The following is an 18,637-nucleotide window of genomic DNA, read 5'->3' as shown; positions in this document are numbered from 1 at the left end:
CGGCTGAGGTAAATGGTCCCCAAATCAATTCACGGTGTATTCAGTAATTATACCATTTCTTTATTATTCGTCTAGTTTAGATATTTAATAAATGTACTTATTTACTCTCTTATATCTGAAAAAGTTATTTTCATTTTGACTTTGAGAAAACACACACTTATAAACTAACACACACACACTATTATATAATATGTATATATATGTCTATATCCTATATGATATATATATATATATATATAAGTAATATATATATATATAATATATAATATATATAATAATCATATACAATTTTATATATAATAAATATATATATATATATATATATACACCACCACACAATATATATATATATATATGGTATATTATATAGATAATTATATATATTATATATATATATATTTTACTTATAATATTATATATTAATGGTTCTCTCACTCACTCAAGGTTAGATTCAGGTCTTTCAATTGAAAGACAATACCGCTGCCAATCAAGCCACACAAGTCATGAAGTCATAACCCAAGTACCACTGTACGTAAAGATTTACCTAGGCAGGCTAACATGTTTTTAATGCCTCACATATCAGCATTTCATTCGAATTATCCTCACAGAGAACAAAAATGAACCAGAAGATAAAAATTAGAAATACATGGATTTCTTTTATACAAACAGAATGGATCCTTCCTTATGAAATGAAGCATAATGCACCCATAAATGTTGCAGTTCCTGTGGTGAATTTGATATTGAAAGAGTAAGTATGAAATCCTACAGTTCAGAGGTTATATAACTCACCTATGGTTGCATTTTTCCATAAATATCATATATTTCATTATAAAAAATGCCATATGACAGAATGTTATCGAAACTGAATAAATAAAAATGGAATTGAATCTTCCCGGTTGTTAAGTTCAATCCTGTAAGGGTATGTTCACACTACCGATAAACATTCCCCGACCCACATCAGCTTAGAAAATGCTTATCACACAGGATGAAAACAAGTCAACGACCGAATGTGCAGAACAAACCACTGGCAAATGGTAGTATTCGTGTGAAGCAATGTTTAGGGCTACTAATAAGTTGCTGACATATATTCAGCCAGTTTGTGATGTGTGCACAGTAAGTTACCAACGTGTTTAAAACATGTTTTTCTGTAGTGTATAGGTGAATCCTTAAGACTTCACAAACATACATACGTTGGTAGTCTGAATCAGTGCTTCATATGGTTATCCAGCATTTGCCAAAGATTTGTTCTAAACTTACAGACGTTGTCTTGTCTTCAACCTATTTGTAAAAACTAGTGTTGATGCACCGCAATACAATGTCTTTTTGACCTCTGTATAAAGGAACCAACAAACAGTTGCGTAATATGTTCAAAACTATCGTATTATTTACCTTAAGAGCAGGAATGGGCAGACTTTGGACTACAATATCTACTCTAAAGACTGAAACTATTTTATTATGATCCCCCATACTACATAATCACATATTATTTTGTGGGAAAAAAATCAAATAGCGCCATAGTTCGATAAAACATGAATACAATTGCCTCACTTATATATATATATATATATATATATATATATATATATATATATATATATATATATATATATATATTTGTGTTTTTGTTTGTTTATTTAGGATTGTGGGGGAATGGCGGTCGACCAAATAAGTGGCCGCGGTCGACTGGTAGATCGTGATCGACTGTATGGCCGCATCTGCTTTAGAGTATTGAGAATAAAAATGTTCCCTATGATATAAAAAAATCATTACTTCCTATAGGCTATATTGTTATTATGTTGGAAAGAATGGCACTCGGTATGCCGTTGAGCTTATATTGTGCCTTCTCAGCTTTGTGTGGAGTTTCTGTGTTTTAGTAGATAAATTCTGCAGAAACTGTCTGGGAGCCATTTATTTTACCGGCACTTTGATAGTGCTTGCTACGATTAGAATGGCACCAGGTTTGTTGCTTGAAATTAAGCCAGTCTTGTGCTGGCACGGCTCTTGCTCCTAGAACAGCCAGTAACTGGGTAGATCTTTGAAAGAGAATATGGTTTTCTGGTGGTTGATAATTTTATGAAGAGGAAGAAAGAGACAGGCAGGGTTGCAACCCTTTTGAAACCTTATGGTAACTATCTGTAGGAGTGAAAGGGTTATATTAGTGAGTCCCTGTCATGTTGCAGAGCACTGAGAAGGGAAGGAATTGAATTTGAGTTTGAGGGAAAGAGGGACTGTGTTGATAGGAACAAACAAACACACACACACACACAACGACAAAAAACCCCTATAACGAAATTAAATACATGAAGTAAGATTATAAAAGACAAAATAAAATAATTTATCATGAGCAAAAATGAGGAACCCTTGGTGGCCCATTTATCATCCTCCCTGAGGGAGATGTGTTTTATGTCCCTCTGATAGACCTATAGATTGGTTGATTCCATGACTTGTGTCTGCCCCAGAAAGTTGTTAGCATATTTCCTTCATGGGTCGCTGGCTCTTCAAGATTGTTACCTGAGAAGAGGGTGGGAGATCAGAAAGCTTCCATGTGCTCCTATGTTTTCTAGGATGCATGCAGTGGTCTGTGAAGGTCTTTGCTCATTCACAGGAAGGTTCCACTTGAGAGACTGCATCTCTGGGCATTACAGTAGGTGTTATAAGGGAATGATTTACAGCTAGATCACAGTGCTTGTATGGCGTCTTCATCACCAATATGTTGCCAGCCGCAGAGATATCCTAGCCCGTGATAACTGAGAGTTTTAGGGTAGTCTGCCTGGTGAAGTGACTTCAAGGTATCACTTAGCTATTCTTGAGTTTTGTAGATAGTGCACTTCACTTCACTTTATCCTTGAAGTCTGGCATACCTTTTTCCTATTTCCTTTAGTTGTGTGGGTAATGGTTACATCTAGATGCTCACTGTACTGCTGCTAAACACGTATGGCTAGGGTGTTAGCCTCATTTCCCTGGATCCCCACATGAGAAGGTATCCACTTGACAAACTACCTGCCAGTGGCTGGATGTGACTTCGCTACTGAGTTAATTGCTGATATCTGTGCCACATTTTTCTTGGGCTTGGCCAATTCAAGTGCAAGGATTGTTCTTTTGGAGCCTGTGTACCGTTGTGTGGCATTGTTTTTGGATAGTCTTCCAAGGCTTTGGAAATTGCTGCTAATTCTGCTTGGCCAATTCAAGTGCAAGGATTGTTCTTTTGGAGCCTTTGTACCATTGCGTGGCATTGTTTTTGGATTCTCTTCCAAGGCTTTGGAAATTGCTGCTAATTCTGCTTGCAGGATTGAAGAACTGCTGGACCACCTCCAGCTTCTGTTGAAGTTTTGATGATCACTACCACTGCCATTGCCAGTATTTGTGAGTCAACAGATTCACAAAGCAAGGAAAATCATTAGGAACTACCAAGATTTACTCTTTCTTTCTTTAGAAAACAAAGTATAGTAAATGACAGATCTCAGGTAAAGTCATAAACAATGGATTAACCTCGAGGCTGAGATTTAAAAGGATAAATAGATCTGGCAGAGCTGCATTCTTTTCCTGGGCCCCCCTAGCAATCTTAGAATCTTGAAAAGACTTTTTCTATACTTTGACATCTAAAACGATAAGCTATCAAAAACAAGGTATGGCTGACCCTTTGCAGCATTCAGTTGTAGAGATTTGAAAAGAGATAAACTTTTTTAATATTTTAATTGCACTACCTATCCCAGAATAAGACTGCCTCCAGACTCCTTATAAGCAAAGTTGATCTTACTGGAAGATTTTATCGGGTACTGGGGTGACCACGTCTTTAAAGGATTGAAATTCCAGCTTGCATGATTAGGGTTTAACTCGTCATTATACAGCCATAAAATTCGTTTGGTCTCTCATCTTCATCTATACATAACAGAGTTTTGTATATGTACATTGTCACTCACTCGACTCACCCTGCAAAGAAAGTACTTGCAGACGTGTTCTTCCTGCTCCAGAATGGAAAGAGTGGAAGAAAATGGGATGATCCCTTGATTGATGTGACGAGAGTTTACGACTGGGCGTATGAAGCTACCGGTATTCCAGATGTATGTAAACTATTTATGATAATTTATAATAAAGGAGAAAGAAAAAAAGTAAGAAAGGAACGTGTGGGTGGAGGGACTGGTCTTGCACCATCCAGAACAGAACTTAATCCGACTTTACTAATAAACCGATGAGATTTTCCCTTTGTCTACAAAGGAAAAGACCTAAACTTTTAGATTCAAATACGAAGCATTCTGATGACACCTCTTGTCATCTGCCACAACATTTTTGTTCGACTATAGTACACCAACATTTGCCTTGGCTTTCCTGTTTTGCATATAGCTTTTTATCCATTGGAGTAGGTTGCCTTTGATTTTCATTCAAATTAGGGAGGAGATGATAGTTGCAGCACTGATCCACTTATGCTTTTTCAAGGTCTAGAAAAACCACCATGAAGCTCTTGCCACTAATGACACATAAAACATCTATGAGACACTTAGGTACCACCCTTCCCTATAGGCATACAACCTAAAGTGTTAGGGCCCTGCCTTCCATACAAGCTTGTTTAGGATCATTCTTTCATCTACCTTCTCCTTTCAGTTGATGAGAGGTATTGGGCTGTAAGAGCCTGGCTCCTTGGGATTTGGAATTGGTTGCCTATCTTGTTGTCCCATTTCTCTGGCCAGGTGTGCTCTAAGTACGTCTTGTTTATCAGGAGGAGATATACCTGCTTGACAGGGTCACCCATGTGCCTTAGGTGATTGCATTTGTACCAAGGGCTGTCTTTTTTCCCATTGCTGAGTGCACTGTTTAACTCATTAATAGTGAAGGGTGTATCTGTGTTGTCCGACATATTGTGGGAAGCATAGATTTCTCTCTACCTTGAAGGTGTAAACTCTCCAATTTTTCCCATCATTCATGGAAGTTTGTGTGACTTGGTCCTATCTTCAAAATTTCTAGCTATGTTATTGGTTTCCTCTTGAGAGTTGGGGTGTGTGGTCTGCACTCTTCTGCCCTTGACAGCTATTTTTGCAAGAATTCCAGATTTATGTCTTGTCTACTGATGTTGGCACACCATCGTATCATGCCTACAGTTTCATCTGTCCTCCGATCCTTATGATTGGTCATCAGGACGACCATTGCTTCTATACTACGGCAGGCTTTACAATAAACCTGATTAATGTTCTTCAGGGCTGACTTGCCTTTTCGTCGGAGGTGGAACCCCAAGAAGAGGAGTGGGCGAGGGCACGGTCGACGTAGGCATATATGCAGATATTTTTGATTTATCAGGTCACTTTCTATTGCTGCTGAGGCAGAGCCCGATTTCGGATGGGAAGTGTTGGTGGCGCTAATGCACAAGAAGGGAATTGTGTCATCAACCGTTCTCTCGTTTATCATCATCATTATTATTATTATTATTATTATTATTATTATTATTATTATTATTATTATTATTTCGGAAGGAGACCCTCTCGTAGGCATGTTTTGTTAAAAATGACTGCTGCTTCAGCACTATTAATCTTGTAAAGAGTCTCCTCTATCTTTCTGATGACGGCTTTCTCGTTGTTGCTTAGACTGGCGAGCAACGCACCAAAGGGCACGGTGAAATTCGATTGAGTCATTTGATTTATTATTGCTTATACAATTGTATAAGCAATAATAAATCAAATGACTCACCCGAATTTTACCATGCCCTTTGGTGCGTTGCTCGCCAGTCTAAGCAACAACGAGAAAGCCGTCATCAGAAAGATAGAGAAGACTTTACAAGATTAATAGTGCTGAAGCTGCAGTCTTTTTAACAAAACATATTATTATTATTATTATATGTAAATAAAGGATACGGGAGGTAATTTAACCCAAAAACGGCAAAAGTAAACAGCGCAGGACGAACGATATAGTTATCAAGCTAATAACCATAAAGGAACATAATTAAATATAAAAAAAAATCATATTAGAATTATACATACATGCATTAGGCATCCAAACCAACCAAGCGAGAGGTTACAAAAAAAAAAAACAACAAAAAAAAACAGTAAAAAAGGCAAGCGTTCATAGACGTCAGACCTTAATGAAGGGCAATAAGTGTATCTCTTGAAAGCAACTTTTGCTAAGCAACAGTCTTAAGATATAAAGCTTTCTCTTTTATCATTTCAAATGGGACTCTCTCTCTCTCTCTCTCTCTCTCTCTCTCTCTCTCTCTCTCTCTCTCTCTCTCATATATATATATATATATATATATATATATATATATATATATATATATATATATATATATATATGAATACATTTTCAAATATGTTAACCGGAGGGGGAACGTTTTGGTTGATAATAATTTCCTACTCTCTTGGATTCGAACCAGAGCACAAAAGAGAAATCAGGACTTTTGTGTGTGTGTGTGTGTGTATGTGTGTGTGTTGAATTACAGAGTTTCATTATACATATGTTTGCGCATAAAAATAATGAATTCACATTCACTATTGAAATACCAATAGTATTTACATCAGTGAGAATAACTTGTTATTTGTGTGAAACATGTACTTATTTTTATATAACTATGGAATTTCTAAAAAAAATCAAAACTAACTGATATGCATTTAAAAATCCAAATAACATTACTATTACTATTATTAGCATCACTACTACAACAACAACAACTACTACTACTACTACTACTACTACTACTAAAACTAGTATCAGTAATAACAGACCATACTTTAATCGTTATTAACGAAGCACATTTCTTGGAAGAATACTTATTTACGAACTCAAAAGATGTGACCTTTTAATCCTTATACAAACTTTCCGTTCTTTCTTTCACCGTTACTCCTTAAGATTGTGAGTCAAGAGAGATGGTTGGTAGAGAGAGAGAGAGAGAGAGAGAGAGAGAGAGAGAGAGAGAGAGAGTGGGAAAAACACTGAACCAAGGGGTGGAGAGGTTAACGTCAAGAAAATAAACAAACGAGAGACAATATATTAAAGAGTAGATATAAAGAGAGAATACATTTAACGGCGATAAGTGAGAGAGAGAGAGAGAGAGAGAGAGAGAGAGAGAGAGAGAGATATCCTAATAACAGGGAACCGGTCAGTCGAAACTGAGCCAGGAGTCCTTTGAGAACAAAGGACTCCTTCTGCCCAAGGAAGGACACATGCCGAATAATAAAAGGCCCAGGATCAGGGGTGAGGGAAGGTTGATAAAATGAAAGGAAGGGAAAGGGGGAATCAGGGAATGAAAAAAAAAGGGAGGAGGAGAGAGGGGTGGGGAGGGGGGGGGAGGAGAATGAGGACCAGGGTTTGGTCAAATTAAAATGATTACTATCATGTAGTACGCTTTCGACGGTGTTGCTTTTACAAGATTTGATTCATAATCCCTTGACCTAAGGTGGGATGTAATGTAGATGCATATCTTCCTTGTGTTTATTATATATATATATATATATATATATATATATATATATATATATATATATATATATATATATATATATATAACACTGAAGACATGAAATGATCGAAAGAACTTAGATCTAATGATGAGTGAAGGATGATTTAGAAAAAAAAAATGGAGTCAACGAAGATTTGAAATCATACATTAAAATGTTTTGATAACAGGGTAGGATAAGATTGATTTAGATTCTAGTCATCCGAATGAATTATACAAATGCCCAGTATATAGCATAGACTCACTGATGAAAATAAATGAAGACTGACTTCTCCCGGAATGGTCTCTCTCTTCCGGAAGGCTTGTGGGAGGGATAAGAAAGATTTTATGACGGATTAAAGAACCCCAAATAGAGGGATGCAGATTAACTGTAATCGGATTATAGATCAGGAAGAAGTCTGGCTACGTGGATAATGACAACCATGTTCGTAGTCATTTTGGTTATACTGCAGTCAATTCGAAGTTTGAAAGGAAAAAGCTTGCAACTTTTAGGAAGCTTTAACTTTAAAAACATGAAGTTTCCAGAGCCTGAAATGTTTCAAAATAAATTACTTAGAATATTAAGGATAAAAGATTTGAATCGAGGTTGGCTTCAGATTACTGTGAGACAACTGTCACTGCAGTGCGTATACTGTAAGGAATTAATTAAGGATGAACCTCACTGGGAGAAAACTTCCAAGATTTGGCAGTTTTATAAAGGTACAATAGTGAACACATACGCACACACGCACACACACACATATTAATATATATATATATATATATATATATATATATATATATATATATATATATATATATAATTATCCGTATTACTTACATGATATATTAATCTGTGTACGTAAAATTTTCTCGAAGATTATACCAGCAGATACTCTAACCTAAAATACCCAATGGTACGTGATACAGTTATATCCAACTGCTGATCATTCGACCACTCATCTCTATATTTGGAAAGGGAGCCAATCTAGCATTTTAACAGGAAACACGTGAGTATGGACCGGCCAGCTTCAACTTCAATGCCCACACGTCCTCAAGAATTAAGTGGAAATCCACTCTTAAGTCTCTCTCTCTCTCTCTCTCTCTCTCTCTCTCTCTCTCTCTCTCTCTCACACACACACACACACACACACTGAGTAACCAGAGTTCAATTCTTGAGTCAGTCGAGGAAGGATAATATGGGCTCATTGCCTACACATCTAGGATGACTTAAAAAATTCTCTCTCTCTCTCTCTCTCTCTCTCTCTCTCTCTCTCTCACACACACACACACACACACACACACACAACAAGAGCAATGCTAATTCTGTTGATCATATCATTGTTTAAAAATTGCCGAAATTCGTTCGTAACTGGTTCAAAATCCCCATTAACTTGAAAAGCAAGAGCCAAGAGATAAGTAACAGCAGAAGAAGTTGATAAGTGAATAGACAGGATATTCCAACAAGCATCAGTATTAAAGTAGAGGTCCAACAATGACAGAACAACTGGCCTCTAAAGTAGCATTACATATCCTTTTTAAACTTTCGGCATTAGGAGCGTTTGACAACTTTATTAAAGAAAGAATTTCAAATCCCGAGGCGGAATGTGCTTGCGGACGCCCAGCAAAGCAAGCAACTCGCACCTGTACTTATGATTAGTTTTTAGTTTATTGATGAAATAGAGATTGTAGAATGTGGCCAAATGAGATTCCCCAGTGATGACCTGAATCCTGAGTACTGTTACTGAATTATCTGGAAGAAAGGAACCGTCACTTGAAACAAACCTACAGAGTAGTTGACATCCATCAAGGATAATACCCATGATCTATCTCTCTCTAGTACATACTATATGAGATTCACACCAACCGTGCATTTGATGTCTAGGCCAGTCCCTGACGACGCTCCTGATTGGCTGATGATAAGCCATTCACAGGGCTGGAAACTCTCAGTCTCTCTCGAGAGTTCACACAGGCCGGATATACTATGTTCCTCTTTGAGGGACACGTCTTTCAAAAGTATCGATCAGGAGAGGTGGAATATGCATCCTGCTTACATGAACTCTCTAGAGAGACTGAGTTTCCAGCCCTGTGACTGGTTTATCAACAGCCAATCAGGAACGTCGTAAGGGACTGGCCTAGACATCAAATGCACGGTTGATGTGAATCTACTATAGTCCTCGTTGCATACCTCTTCTTGACTAAGGCAACCACGCTCGATCCTCGGGGTAGGAACAGCATGGGAGTTGAGTGATTTGGGTATATAGTTGTCAGTGTTTTAGAGGTCGCATCTAGAGAGAGAGAGACACACACAAGTGATCAGTATTCCATCACAATATACAAACTGCAGGGGCTCGCCGAGGTCATCCTCCCCCGCCAAGGTGAAACCATTTACATGTCGTATTATTACGTTCGCCTTCTCCCTCGTCGAGCCGCGACGTACGTACACCAGGCGCCGCCTGAACGGAAACTCCTCTCCACTGGCGAATGACTCACTCGGCTACTCGCGACGTCTCCCCGTCGTCAATGGATAAGAAGAGACTCGAGTTTCTGACGCAACAACCAGGCAGGGCAGGAGACTTCCTGCCCTGATCCCTCCGAGTCGGAGAATCCGAGCTCTGGGGATCCCTAGGGATCGAATCAAGGAAAAGAAATTTTATATTGCTGATCTCGTCAGAGGGTCGATGTTCACAGTATATAAGGCTACTTCATCCAATTCCTTCAGTCATTCACTGCCGACTCACTCACACACGAAGTCTCTTGGCTTCTCGGCCTCATTCTAAGGTTTGTGACAAGTTTCGAAGCATTTATTTTTAGGATGAGGGTGCGAGTCCCATGCCTGTTCCCCTGCAACACATATACCAACTTCGTCTGGTATTCCATTTGTTATCTACTCTAATGCCCGTGAGATGTTAGACGCTTTCTTTGTTTTAATGTTGAAGTTACAGATTATTTACAGCAATGTATAAATTTATGGGTGATGCTCATTTAGAATGATTCATAGAAAGAGTACAATGTTCTTATGGAGTTTTGTAACAGAGAGAGAGAGAGAGAGAGAGAGAGAGAGAGAGAGAGAGAGAGAGAGAGAGAGAGAGAGGTGATTTGGGATCTTTGAAGAATGAGACAAAACGAGATATTTTTATATCTAAGTTGCCTAATATGACACATTTCTAAATTTACCAAAAAAAAAAAATTTTTGGTTGCTTCCCATTACAATTTAGGATTCAACAATTTCATTGTTGCTCTCATAGTTTATTTGAGCTTTTTTTTTTTCTCTATCACCAATGGGGATGATTATATCAATTCGTCCACTCGTTTCTGTGAGTGCCACTCTCTCGCCCTCCTCCCCCAACCCCCACCCCCCTCCCCAATAAAGAGAAAATTTCCAATAAAACCCGATGATAGCTTTCTGAGATATCTTGTGGATAAACAGATACAGGTAAACACATCAACTTCGTCTAACTTCGTTGACGGAGGCAAATTCAGCCCTCAAATGCTACTCAAAAAATACATTTGACATGAAATGAAGAACGTAGTAGATAAATAAATAAATAAATTGATTAAATAATGACTTAATTGTGCATCGCAGGGACCTTCAGACGAAAACCAAGACCACTACATAGACGGCGGAGAATGCCTCACCAACATTCCTGAAGAAGGCGAAGAAAAGGCAGCAGGAGCATCAGGGGAAGAGGAGCCTCAACGGGAAAGGACACAAGAGGTTAAGGGAGCAGGGAGGCAAGGGCAAGGCACGCATTTATACCTTTGGGGCACCGGCTGGAAGAGCGAGGCTGACTTACCTTCGTCAGTAGCAGATTGTTTTGAGGACCCTTCTCTTTTGGCCAGACTACAAGCCCGGCTACTGACGCTTCTAGGAAGGGCTAGTAGGTAGGTATGGCCACTTGCTACTGCTACCACCACCACTACTACTAATACTACTTACAATGAGTTTTCGAACCGTTTTATCTTGCTTCTGTCTACCACTATTTTTTTTTCACCTTGAATTGTGCTTTTACTCATAATGATAATTAAATATAACTTTCGTCTTTGTATTTAAACAAATGATCGTATTTTGTTTGTTCGTAATGTTGTGTGCTTCTTTGAATATATGCTTGGAAGCATGTCTATTTATGTATTTATTTTTTGAAGCATGCAATTTACATGATACTTAAATATATAAGTAAATAGGAGAATATATATATGATATATATATATATATAATATATATATATATATATATATATATATATATATATATATATATATATATATATATATATATATATATATATATATATATATATATATATATATATATATATATGTGTGTGTGTGTGTGTGTGTGTGTGTGTATGTATGTGTGTGTGTTTAGAGAGAGAGAGAGAGAGAGAGAGAGAGAGAGATCACTACCTACAAGCAAGTGAAAAATAGTGTAAGTTTTTTCGGCTCACATGCCAGATAATCAATAATCATTGGTTCATGCATTCACAAGGTAGAAAGGTCTAGTTCGATTTTCGATGATGCGGAACCCATGGCATCTCTGGTGACCCAGTCAATGAATTAGGTACCTGGTAGTCATTCGACCATCTGAGTGGAACTGTTCTGGAGAAGGGAATGTGTCAAGCACGTTATCGTGTACAGCTAAGGACTATATTTCGGTGGACTGACTCCTACCCTTATAACTTCTTATCACTACTTGTTAAGGGTGGGAGTTAGTCTACCGGAATATAGTCCTTAGCTTTAAACCAGAGTGTTTTAAAGGGCCTGTTATACTTGAGACGTATCCGGTTTTAACAGAAGAATTTATTTATATATATACATACATAGATATATATATATATAATATATATATATATATATATATATATATATATATATATATATATATATATATATATATATATATATATATATATGTAGGATCTACTGGTTACTTTTACCAGATATCTATGCAATTGTAATAGCTACAATGCCCTCTTTACTTACAATTTCATATGCATCTCCAAAAAAGCGCGAACGATTCGAGAAGTTAAGAGGGAATTATGGAAATTACAATTACATAGTATATAGATATAATATATATATATATATATATATATATATATATATATATATATAGTATATATATATATATATATATATATATATTATATAATGCGTGTGTGTGCTGTGTGTTTACGTGAGTTGAGAGAGAGAGAGAGACCCTTCATTCATCAAGAAAGCAAGGGACATGATTCTCAACAGAACAAATAAATACAAAAGGAGAGAGAAAGAATGAGAGACTATTCATAACAAGTGAAGGCGACAAAAGCCTAAGCAGATAAATGTATGAATCAATAATGAAATAAATACTCTAACCTCAAGATTCGGTTTCTTTCGTGCTCAGAGGAATTGTTCTCGAAAAGGATTAATTTTTTATTTTTTATTTTTTAAGGAGGCTGTAATCTCATATTTTGATTCTTCGAAGTTGACCACGAACCGCATCATCATCATCAGAGTCATCTTCTGCTTCCCTCGGGATGTCGAGAATTTAGAGAGAATTCGAAGGAATTCGAGTCTCTTCGACCGAGCCTAAACTGTTATGAAAAGAGGATCGAATTCCTCTTCGTTTTTTAAAACTGAGTTTCCTAGGAACGCCTGACGTGATTGCATCGGATCTCACATACACACACAAAAAAAAGAGGGCCTGATTTCTCAGTTGTTTTCCGAGAGATGAGACGCCTTGGATGCCCCACTGGGTAACATAGACAAAACAGCCCGCGGCGTGCGATGAACAGGGTATTAAGTGACGCAACTGGTCCTCATGAAAGGTCACTTATGCCCATAAAAGGTCCGTTAAGTTGTTTCAATGCGGGGCGTGTCTGCGTGCGGGTGATTACGTCGCCATGTAGTGTTGTAATTCTCTCTCTTCTTCTTATTCTGATTCTTTTTTAATCAACTTAGCTCACTTGTTAGGGTTATTGTTATTTTTGTTCGGCTGTTAACATTATTATTTCTATTATTACATGTGTTCGCAGACGACCGATATGAGAAAAAATCTAATAGTGGGGTATGATGAAGTGGTACAGTAAGTAAATAAACAAAAAAATGTAACTTGTAAATACATGCGGTGTGCGAAAAAAATCAAGTGAGGAATGGTTCACATAATAGTAATAGACACTAGAAATGAGGTAAGAAATTCTGACAGTAACAATAAAGAGGAGAGAGCCAATGTACTATTAGCTGCCAGAGAAGTATTGGTTGCGATTAATTGAGAGAGAGAGAGAGTTAATCCTATAACAGAGGGTACTTAAATATATATTAATAGTTATTTGTACATGTACTGTAAATTTTATAGACGATTACGTTAATATTCTGTTCAAAATTTGATATCATAAGTGACTAGTGTGTGTGCGCGCGTATCCCGGAACTCTAGTGTATATGCCTACGTTATCTGTATACCTACATGTATACTATGTACGTGAATGTAACTGTAAAGATTTTACGATGTTCACGACAAGTAATCCCACACAGTGACATGTGTAAGACTGCCGGTTTCCACAAGGAACTATCAAAGAGCCATAATCAGGTAGGCTTATCTAGGCTACATAAAAAGCAGAACTCGTAGGCCTAATGCTGAATAGGGGATGGTTAACTCTATCAAATAGGTAGGCACAGTGGACTGACAGACACACACATAAAGCCCTGAGGATTATATTTATTACACACTAAAAGGAATCTTACGGTTTAGGATCTATAGTTCATTGGAAGAATTGTCATAAAGGATTTTTATGGTTGCAATAAGGTCATACTATATATATATATATTATATATATATATATATATATATATATATATAGTATATATATATATACATATATATATATATATATATATATATATATATATATATATATATATATATATATATATATATATATATATATATATATATATATATATATATATATATATATATATATATATATATATACACATATATATATATATATATATATATATATATATATATATATATATATATATATATATATATGTGTGTGTGTGTGTGTGTGTGTGTGTGTGTGTGTGTGTGTGTGTGTGTGGATTTATAATCTTCCATAAAAAGAATTTCTAGCAAAAAAGTAACTAAAACTTTTTACTAAAACGAAAGTTCTCATGTGCTTAAAATCCACATTTTTACAGCAGAAGTCAATGTACCGGGAAACCAAACAACTTTAGACGGCCACAACTAGAGAAATAAAAAAAAATACTTAAATGGATAAATGGAGTTAACAACGAATAAAAGATAATAGAAAAGAAGAATGACAATAGCGCCCAAGTACAACCGACCTCTGGTGAGGCCACACAATGCCTTCTTTTTCTTCTGAGAACTTGACGGTTGATGGTGACTCACGAGCATCAGAGGTCTTGTTCCGATCGTTGCTTTAATTCCTAGAAGCATTCTAGATGGCGTCTGCCAGGCACTGACGCTTTCTAGAAGCAACTCTCATTTCTCTTCAGCTTTGAGCTAAATGTTTTGCGTGTGAGGCATCTCGACAATTCATGGCACAATATCACGAGTTTTACCTCTGATGTATCAAATTTCAGTATCGTTATTTATCATCATTATTATTATTTGTAGTTGTGTAGGGAATGAAAACAAGAGCAATGGAGAAAAATTATTAATAATCTTAAGATAAAAAAAAATAAATTTTAAAAATCAGTGTCAAGTAATAATAAACGATTTCAATGAGTTACAATAAAAAGCGGATGATGAAAGGTTAACCTACAAAAAAAAGCAGAGAAATGTTCATAAGAACGCCCTCCAGCAACGGAACCCAAACTTGGTCTATAACCTGCGGCGATAACGTGATAGAAATCTGTGTCTCACCCGTAGTGGCCCCCTGCTAAAAACAGATACAGGAAATCATCAATCTAATTAGGAAAAACGTTATTGACGAGAGAGATGCCTAGGGCCTTCAATCAGCTAATACATTTATATTAAAGAAAAAGAATATACTTTCAAATCATCCCTGAAAGTCTAGACTTAAGGCCACATTCAGAAGTCTATTTTCTTTATTCAGATTCTCATGATCACTTACTGAGGGCATAATCCCCAAAAGCTACTTTTTTAAAACCTTGCCATTACCCCTGGACTCTTCTGAAACCATGGACACTTGTAAATGTGTGGGATCATCTATGGATACTTTTGAAACTGTTACGGATATGTGGATATCTCCAGAAATCTATCTTCAACCTTTGGTGCTTAGATCTTCAGTTCTTTTGTATTCAGTTGAAGCTAATCCATTATTATTATTATTATTATTATTATTATTAATTATTTATTTATTTATATATTTATTTATATTGTTTTTGGTCATAATGGGTACTGCTTCCCCGAATGACAAGGACATGCCCAAGGAGAGACGCCCCCCCCCCCCCCCCCCCCCATATGACCTGTCGCCCCTGTTGTGACATTTGTTATGAGGTTGAAGCAAAGACACATAACAGTGATGACAAGAGAGTAATAGAAAATTTGAAAAAAGAAATACGAAAGAGGGAAACTAATAAAACGAAAAAATCAAGACATCAAAGAAATATTGGATAGAAGGAAAAGGGACAAAAAAAAAAAAAAAGGAAAATGAAGCCCCCGCGAAATGAAAACAACGAAGACAAAGAAAACAAAGAACACAAAAGGCTCGGACACACCATTCACTCCTTTCGTGCTAATGCACCCAGAATAAATTCCTAAGGACGATTATAATACATCATTATTCTTCTGTCTGTAGCCTTAATTCCCTCTTATTTCTTTTTCTTCTGCTTTTTATGGAGGATTCATTTCACTCTTTTTCTGTCTCTTTCCCTTCGTTTCAGTCTTGCATTCTTGATTCTTTCCTTTGTAAGCGAGTTCCTCTCCTTCGTAAGTTTTGTTTTCATTTTCTTTTACTTCCTTGCCATATATATATATATATATATATATATATATATAATATATATATATATATATATATATATATATATATATATATATATATATATACGCACACACACTTTGCAATAAAAGTTGAAAGTCTTGGTACCTCCTTTCATTTTCACGTGAGGATCTTGTATATACTTCACCCAAGGGACCATTGTGGAATTGCAAGATATATATATATATATATATATATATATATATATATATATATATATATATATATATAATATATATATATATATATATCATATATATATGATATATATACTTATACATTACAATATATAGAAACCTAGATAATTAACAATACATTTGTGGGTCCATGTAAAAGAGAGAGAGAGAGAAGAGAGAGAGAGACGAGAGAGAGAGAGAGAGAGAGAGAGAGAGAACATGACCAAAAAAGTTAACAAAAGTTACTGAGGGGAAGTGTGCAACGACTATCACATAAATGGAGAAAGAGGGGTAAAACTGCTGATTAAATAGGTCTTCTCTTCTGGTTCTTCCGGGTCTTATTCTGAGTCTTCACTTAGAATCTTCTGTGGGGTGAATTTAGCCTTTTTTTTAAAGAAACATTTCTCCATCATTCCGAGTCGTTATTAGAAACATTTTTTATTATTTATTATTATTATTATTATTATTATTATTATTATTATAGTAGTAGTAGTAGTAGTTAGTAGTAGTAGTAGTCGTAGTATTAGTAGTAGTAGTAGTAGTATAGTAGAATAGTAGTAGTAAAGGACAAGGTCTATGTAGAATAAATCCAAAACGACCATTTCTTTATTCAAAATGTTCCGTACAGTAAATTTATTATTATTGTTATTATTATTATTATTATTATTATTATTATTATTATTATTATTATTATTATTATCAAAATAAGAGAATCCTCAAAATGGAACAAGACTAAGAAGCATTATGAGTAAAACAAGCTGGGTTGATAACGGGAAAAATAAAATAACTGAATAACAGATAGGCAAAGAGAAATAAACAAACACATAACTGTATTCATACGTAAATAAATAAAAGTCAGAAAACTTAGACAGTACATAAAACAAAAGGCAGAAGCCTGTGTCTTTTATCATTCATTAACCATTTTTATTCGTGTTATTCTATATACGACAGACTTTTTCACTGCCCATTTTATTAGAATTCTTGGATATAATTTTGAGAGACAAACAGACCGACAGAATAACAAGCAGAGAGATGCGTGTGAATATTATACCTTATTAGATCGATGGTCACAAAGTTTGTGATTACAGATTCATTTCAGAAAACATGAAGGGAATTTTTCTTTTTTGTTTATTCAGTACATCCTTGACTTGCAGTAGATTCTGTCTGCAAATTTTTTTAAGAGAAAGTTATATTACACTCCGCTTAGTGACGGCTGCAACGCTTTTGGGGAATTACTCTTTTAATGGGAATTACCTACTCGTTTAAATCACACTTTCACACTGCACATGCTTGTATTTACATATTAATGGGGCTTTCAGTTTGCTTCATTTTAATAATAATAATAATAATAATAATAATAATAATAATAATAATAATAATAATAATAATAATAATGTCTGGTAGTAATCTCGAGTACAAAATTGCCAAAAAAACACACACACACACACACATAACTCAAAAAAGAAAGACTGAATTCGTGGAATTCTCTCTCTCTCTCTCTCTCTCTCTCTCTCTTTTCAATCTTATTATTAGAGTGTTGATATAAGCACGCTGGCGTCACAATGGCGTCGAAAACAGTCTGTCTCTTGCACTAGCATTTGTCATTACATAAATTGGACAGTTCTCTCTCTCTCTCTCTCTCTCTCTCTCTCTCTCTCTCTCTCTCTTCTTCTTCTTCTTCTTCTTCTTCTTCTTCCTCCTCTTCTTCTGTCTTCTTATTCTTCCTCTTCTTCTTTTTTTTTTATGTATAATGAAGAACTTTAACTCTACAAATTATAGATAGATTAGGCCTACATAAGTGATGGAATGATTAATCTTGATAAAACTTAACTGACTCCTGCTGCTGCTGACACCCCCTCCACCCCAACCCCCAACACCGCAAACCCCCCCCCCCCCCCACCCACCCTCTCTCTCTCTCTCTCCTCTTCTCTCTCTTGCTTTCACCCTCTTAAATATCAGGGTTTAATTGGGATTGGTTATGTATCCTTCCCCCACTCTCTCTCTCTCTCTCTCTCTCTCTCTCTCTCTCTCATGCTTTTTACATTTTTACATCTTTCTCTCTTCATATTTTACACGTTTTCTCTTTTCTGTCA

At 35.9% G+C, this 18,637-nt stretch overlaps 1 protein-coding gene across 8 annotated transcripts in view; it reads left to right on the top strand.

The window, feature by feature from the left end:
• Nucleotides 1-18,637, top strand: part of LOC135214455 (caskin-2-like) — a 57,197-nt gene that overhangs the window by 29,344 nt on the left and 9,216 nt on the right. For all 8 annotated transcript variants that reach the window (XM_064248762.1, XM_064248756.1, XM_064248758.1 and 5 more), the window contains one exon: nucleotides 11,004-11,302. In XM_064248762.1, coding sequence (XP_064104832.1) covers nucleotides 11,004-11,302 — 299 coding nt within the window. The remainder of the gene's footprint in view (nucleotides 1-11,003; nucleotides 11,303-18,637) is intronic.

Source organism: Macrobrachium nipponense, chromosome 45 (genome assembly GCF_015104395.2).
Source record: "Macrobrachium nipponense isolate FS-2020 chromosome 45, ASM1510439v2, whole genome shotgun sequence".
Classification (NCBI taxonomy): Eukaryota; Metazoa; Arthropoda; class Malacostraca; order Decapoda; family Palaemonidae; genus Macrobrachium; species Macrobrachium nipponense.
The sequence above is the reverse complement of the archived record's forward strand: the minus strand, read 5'-3'. Positions and strand labels throughout refer to the sequence as shown.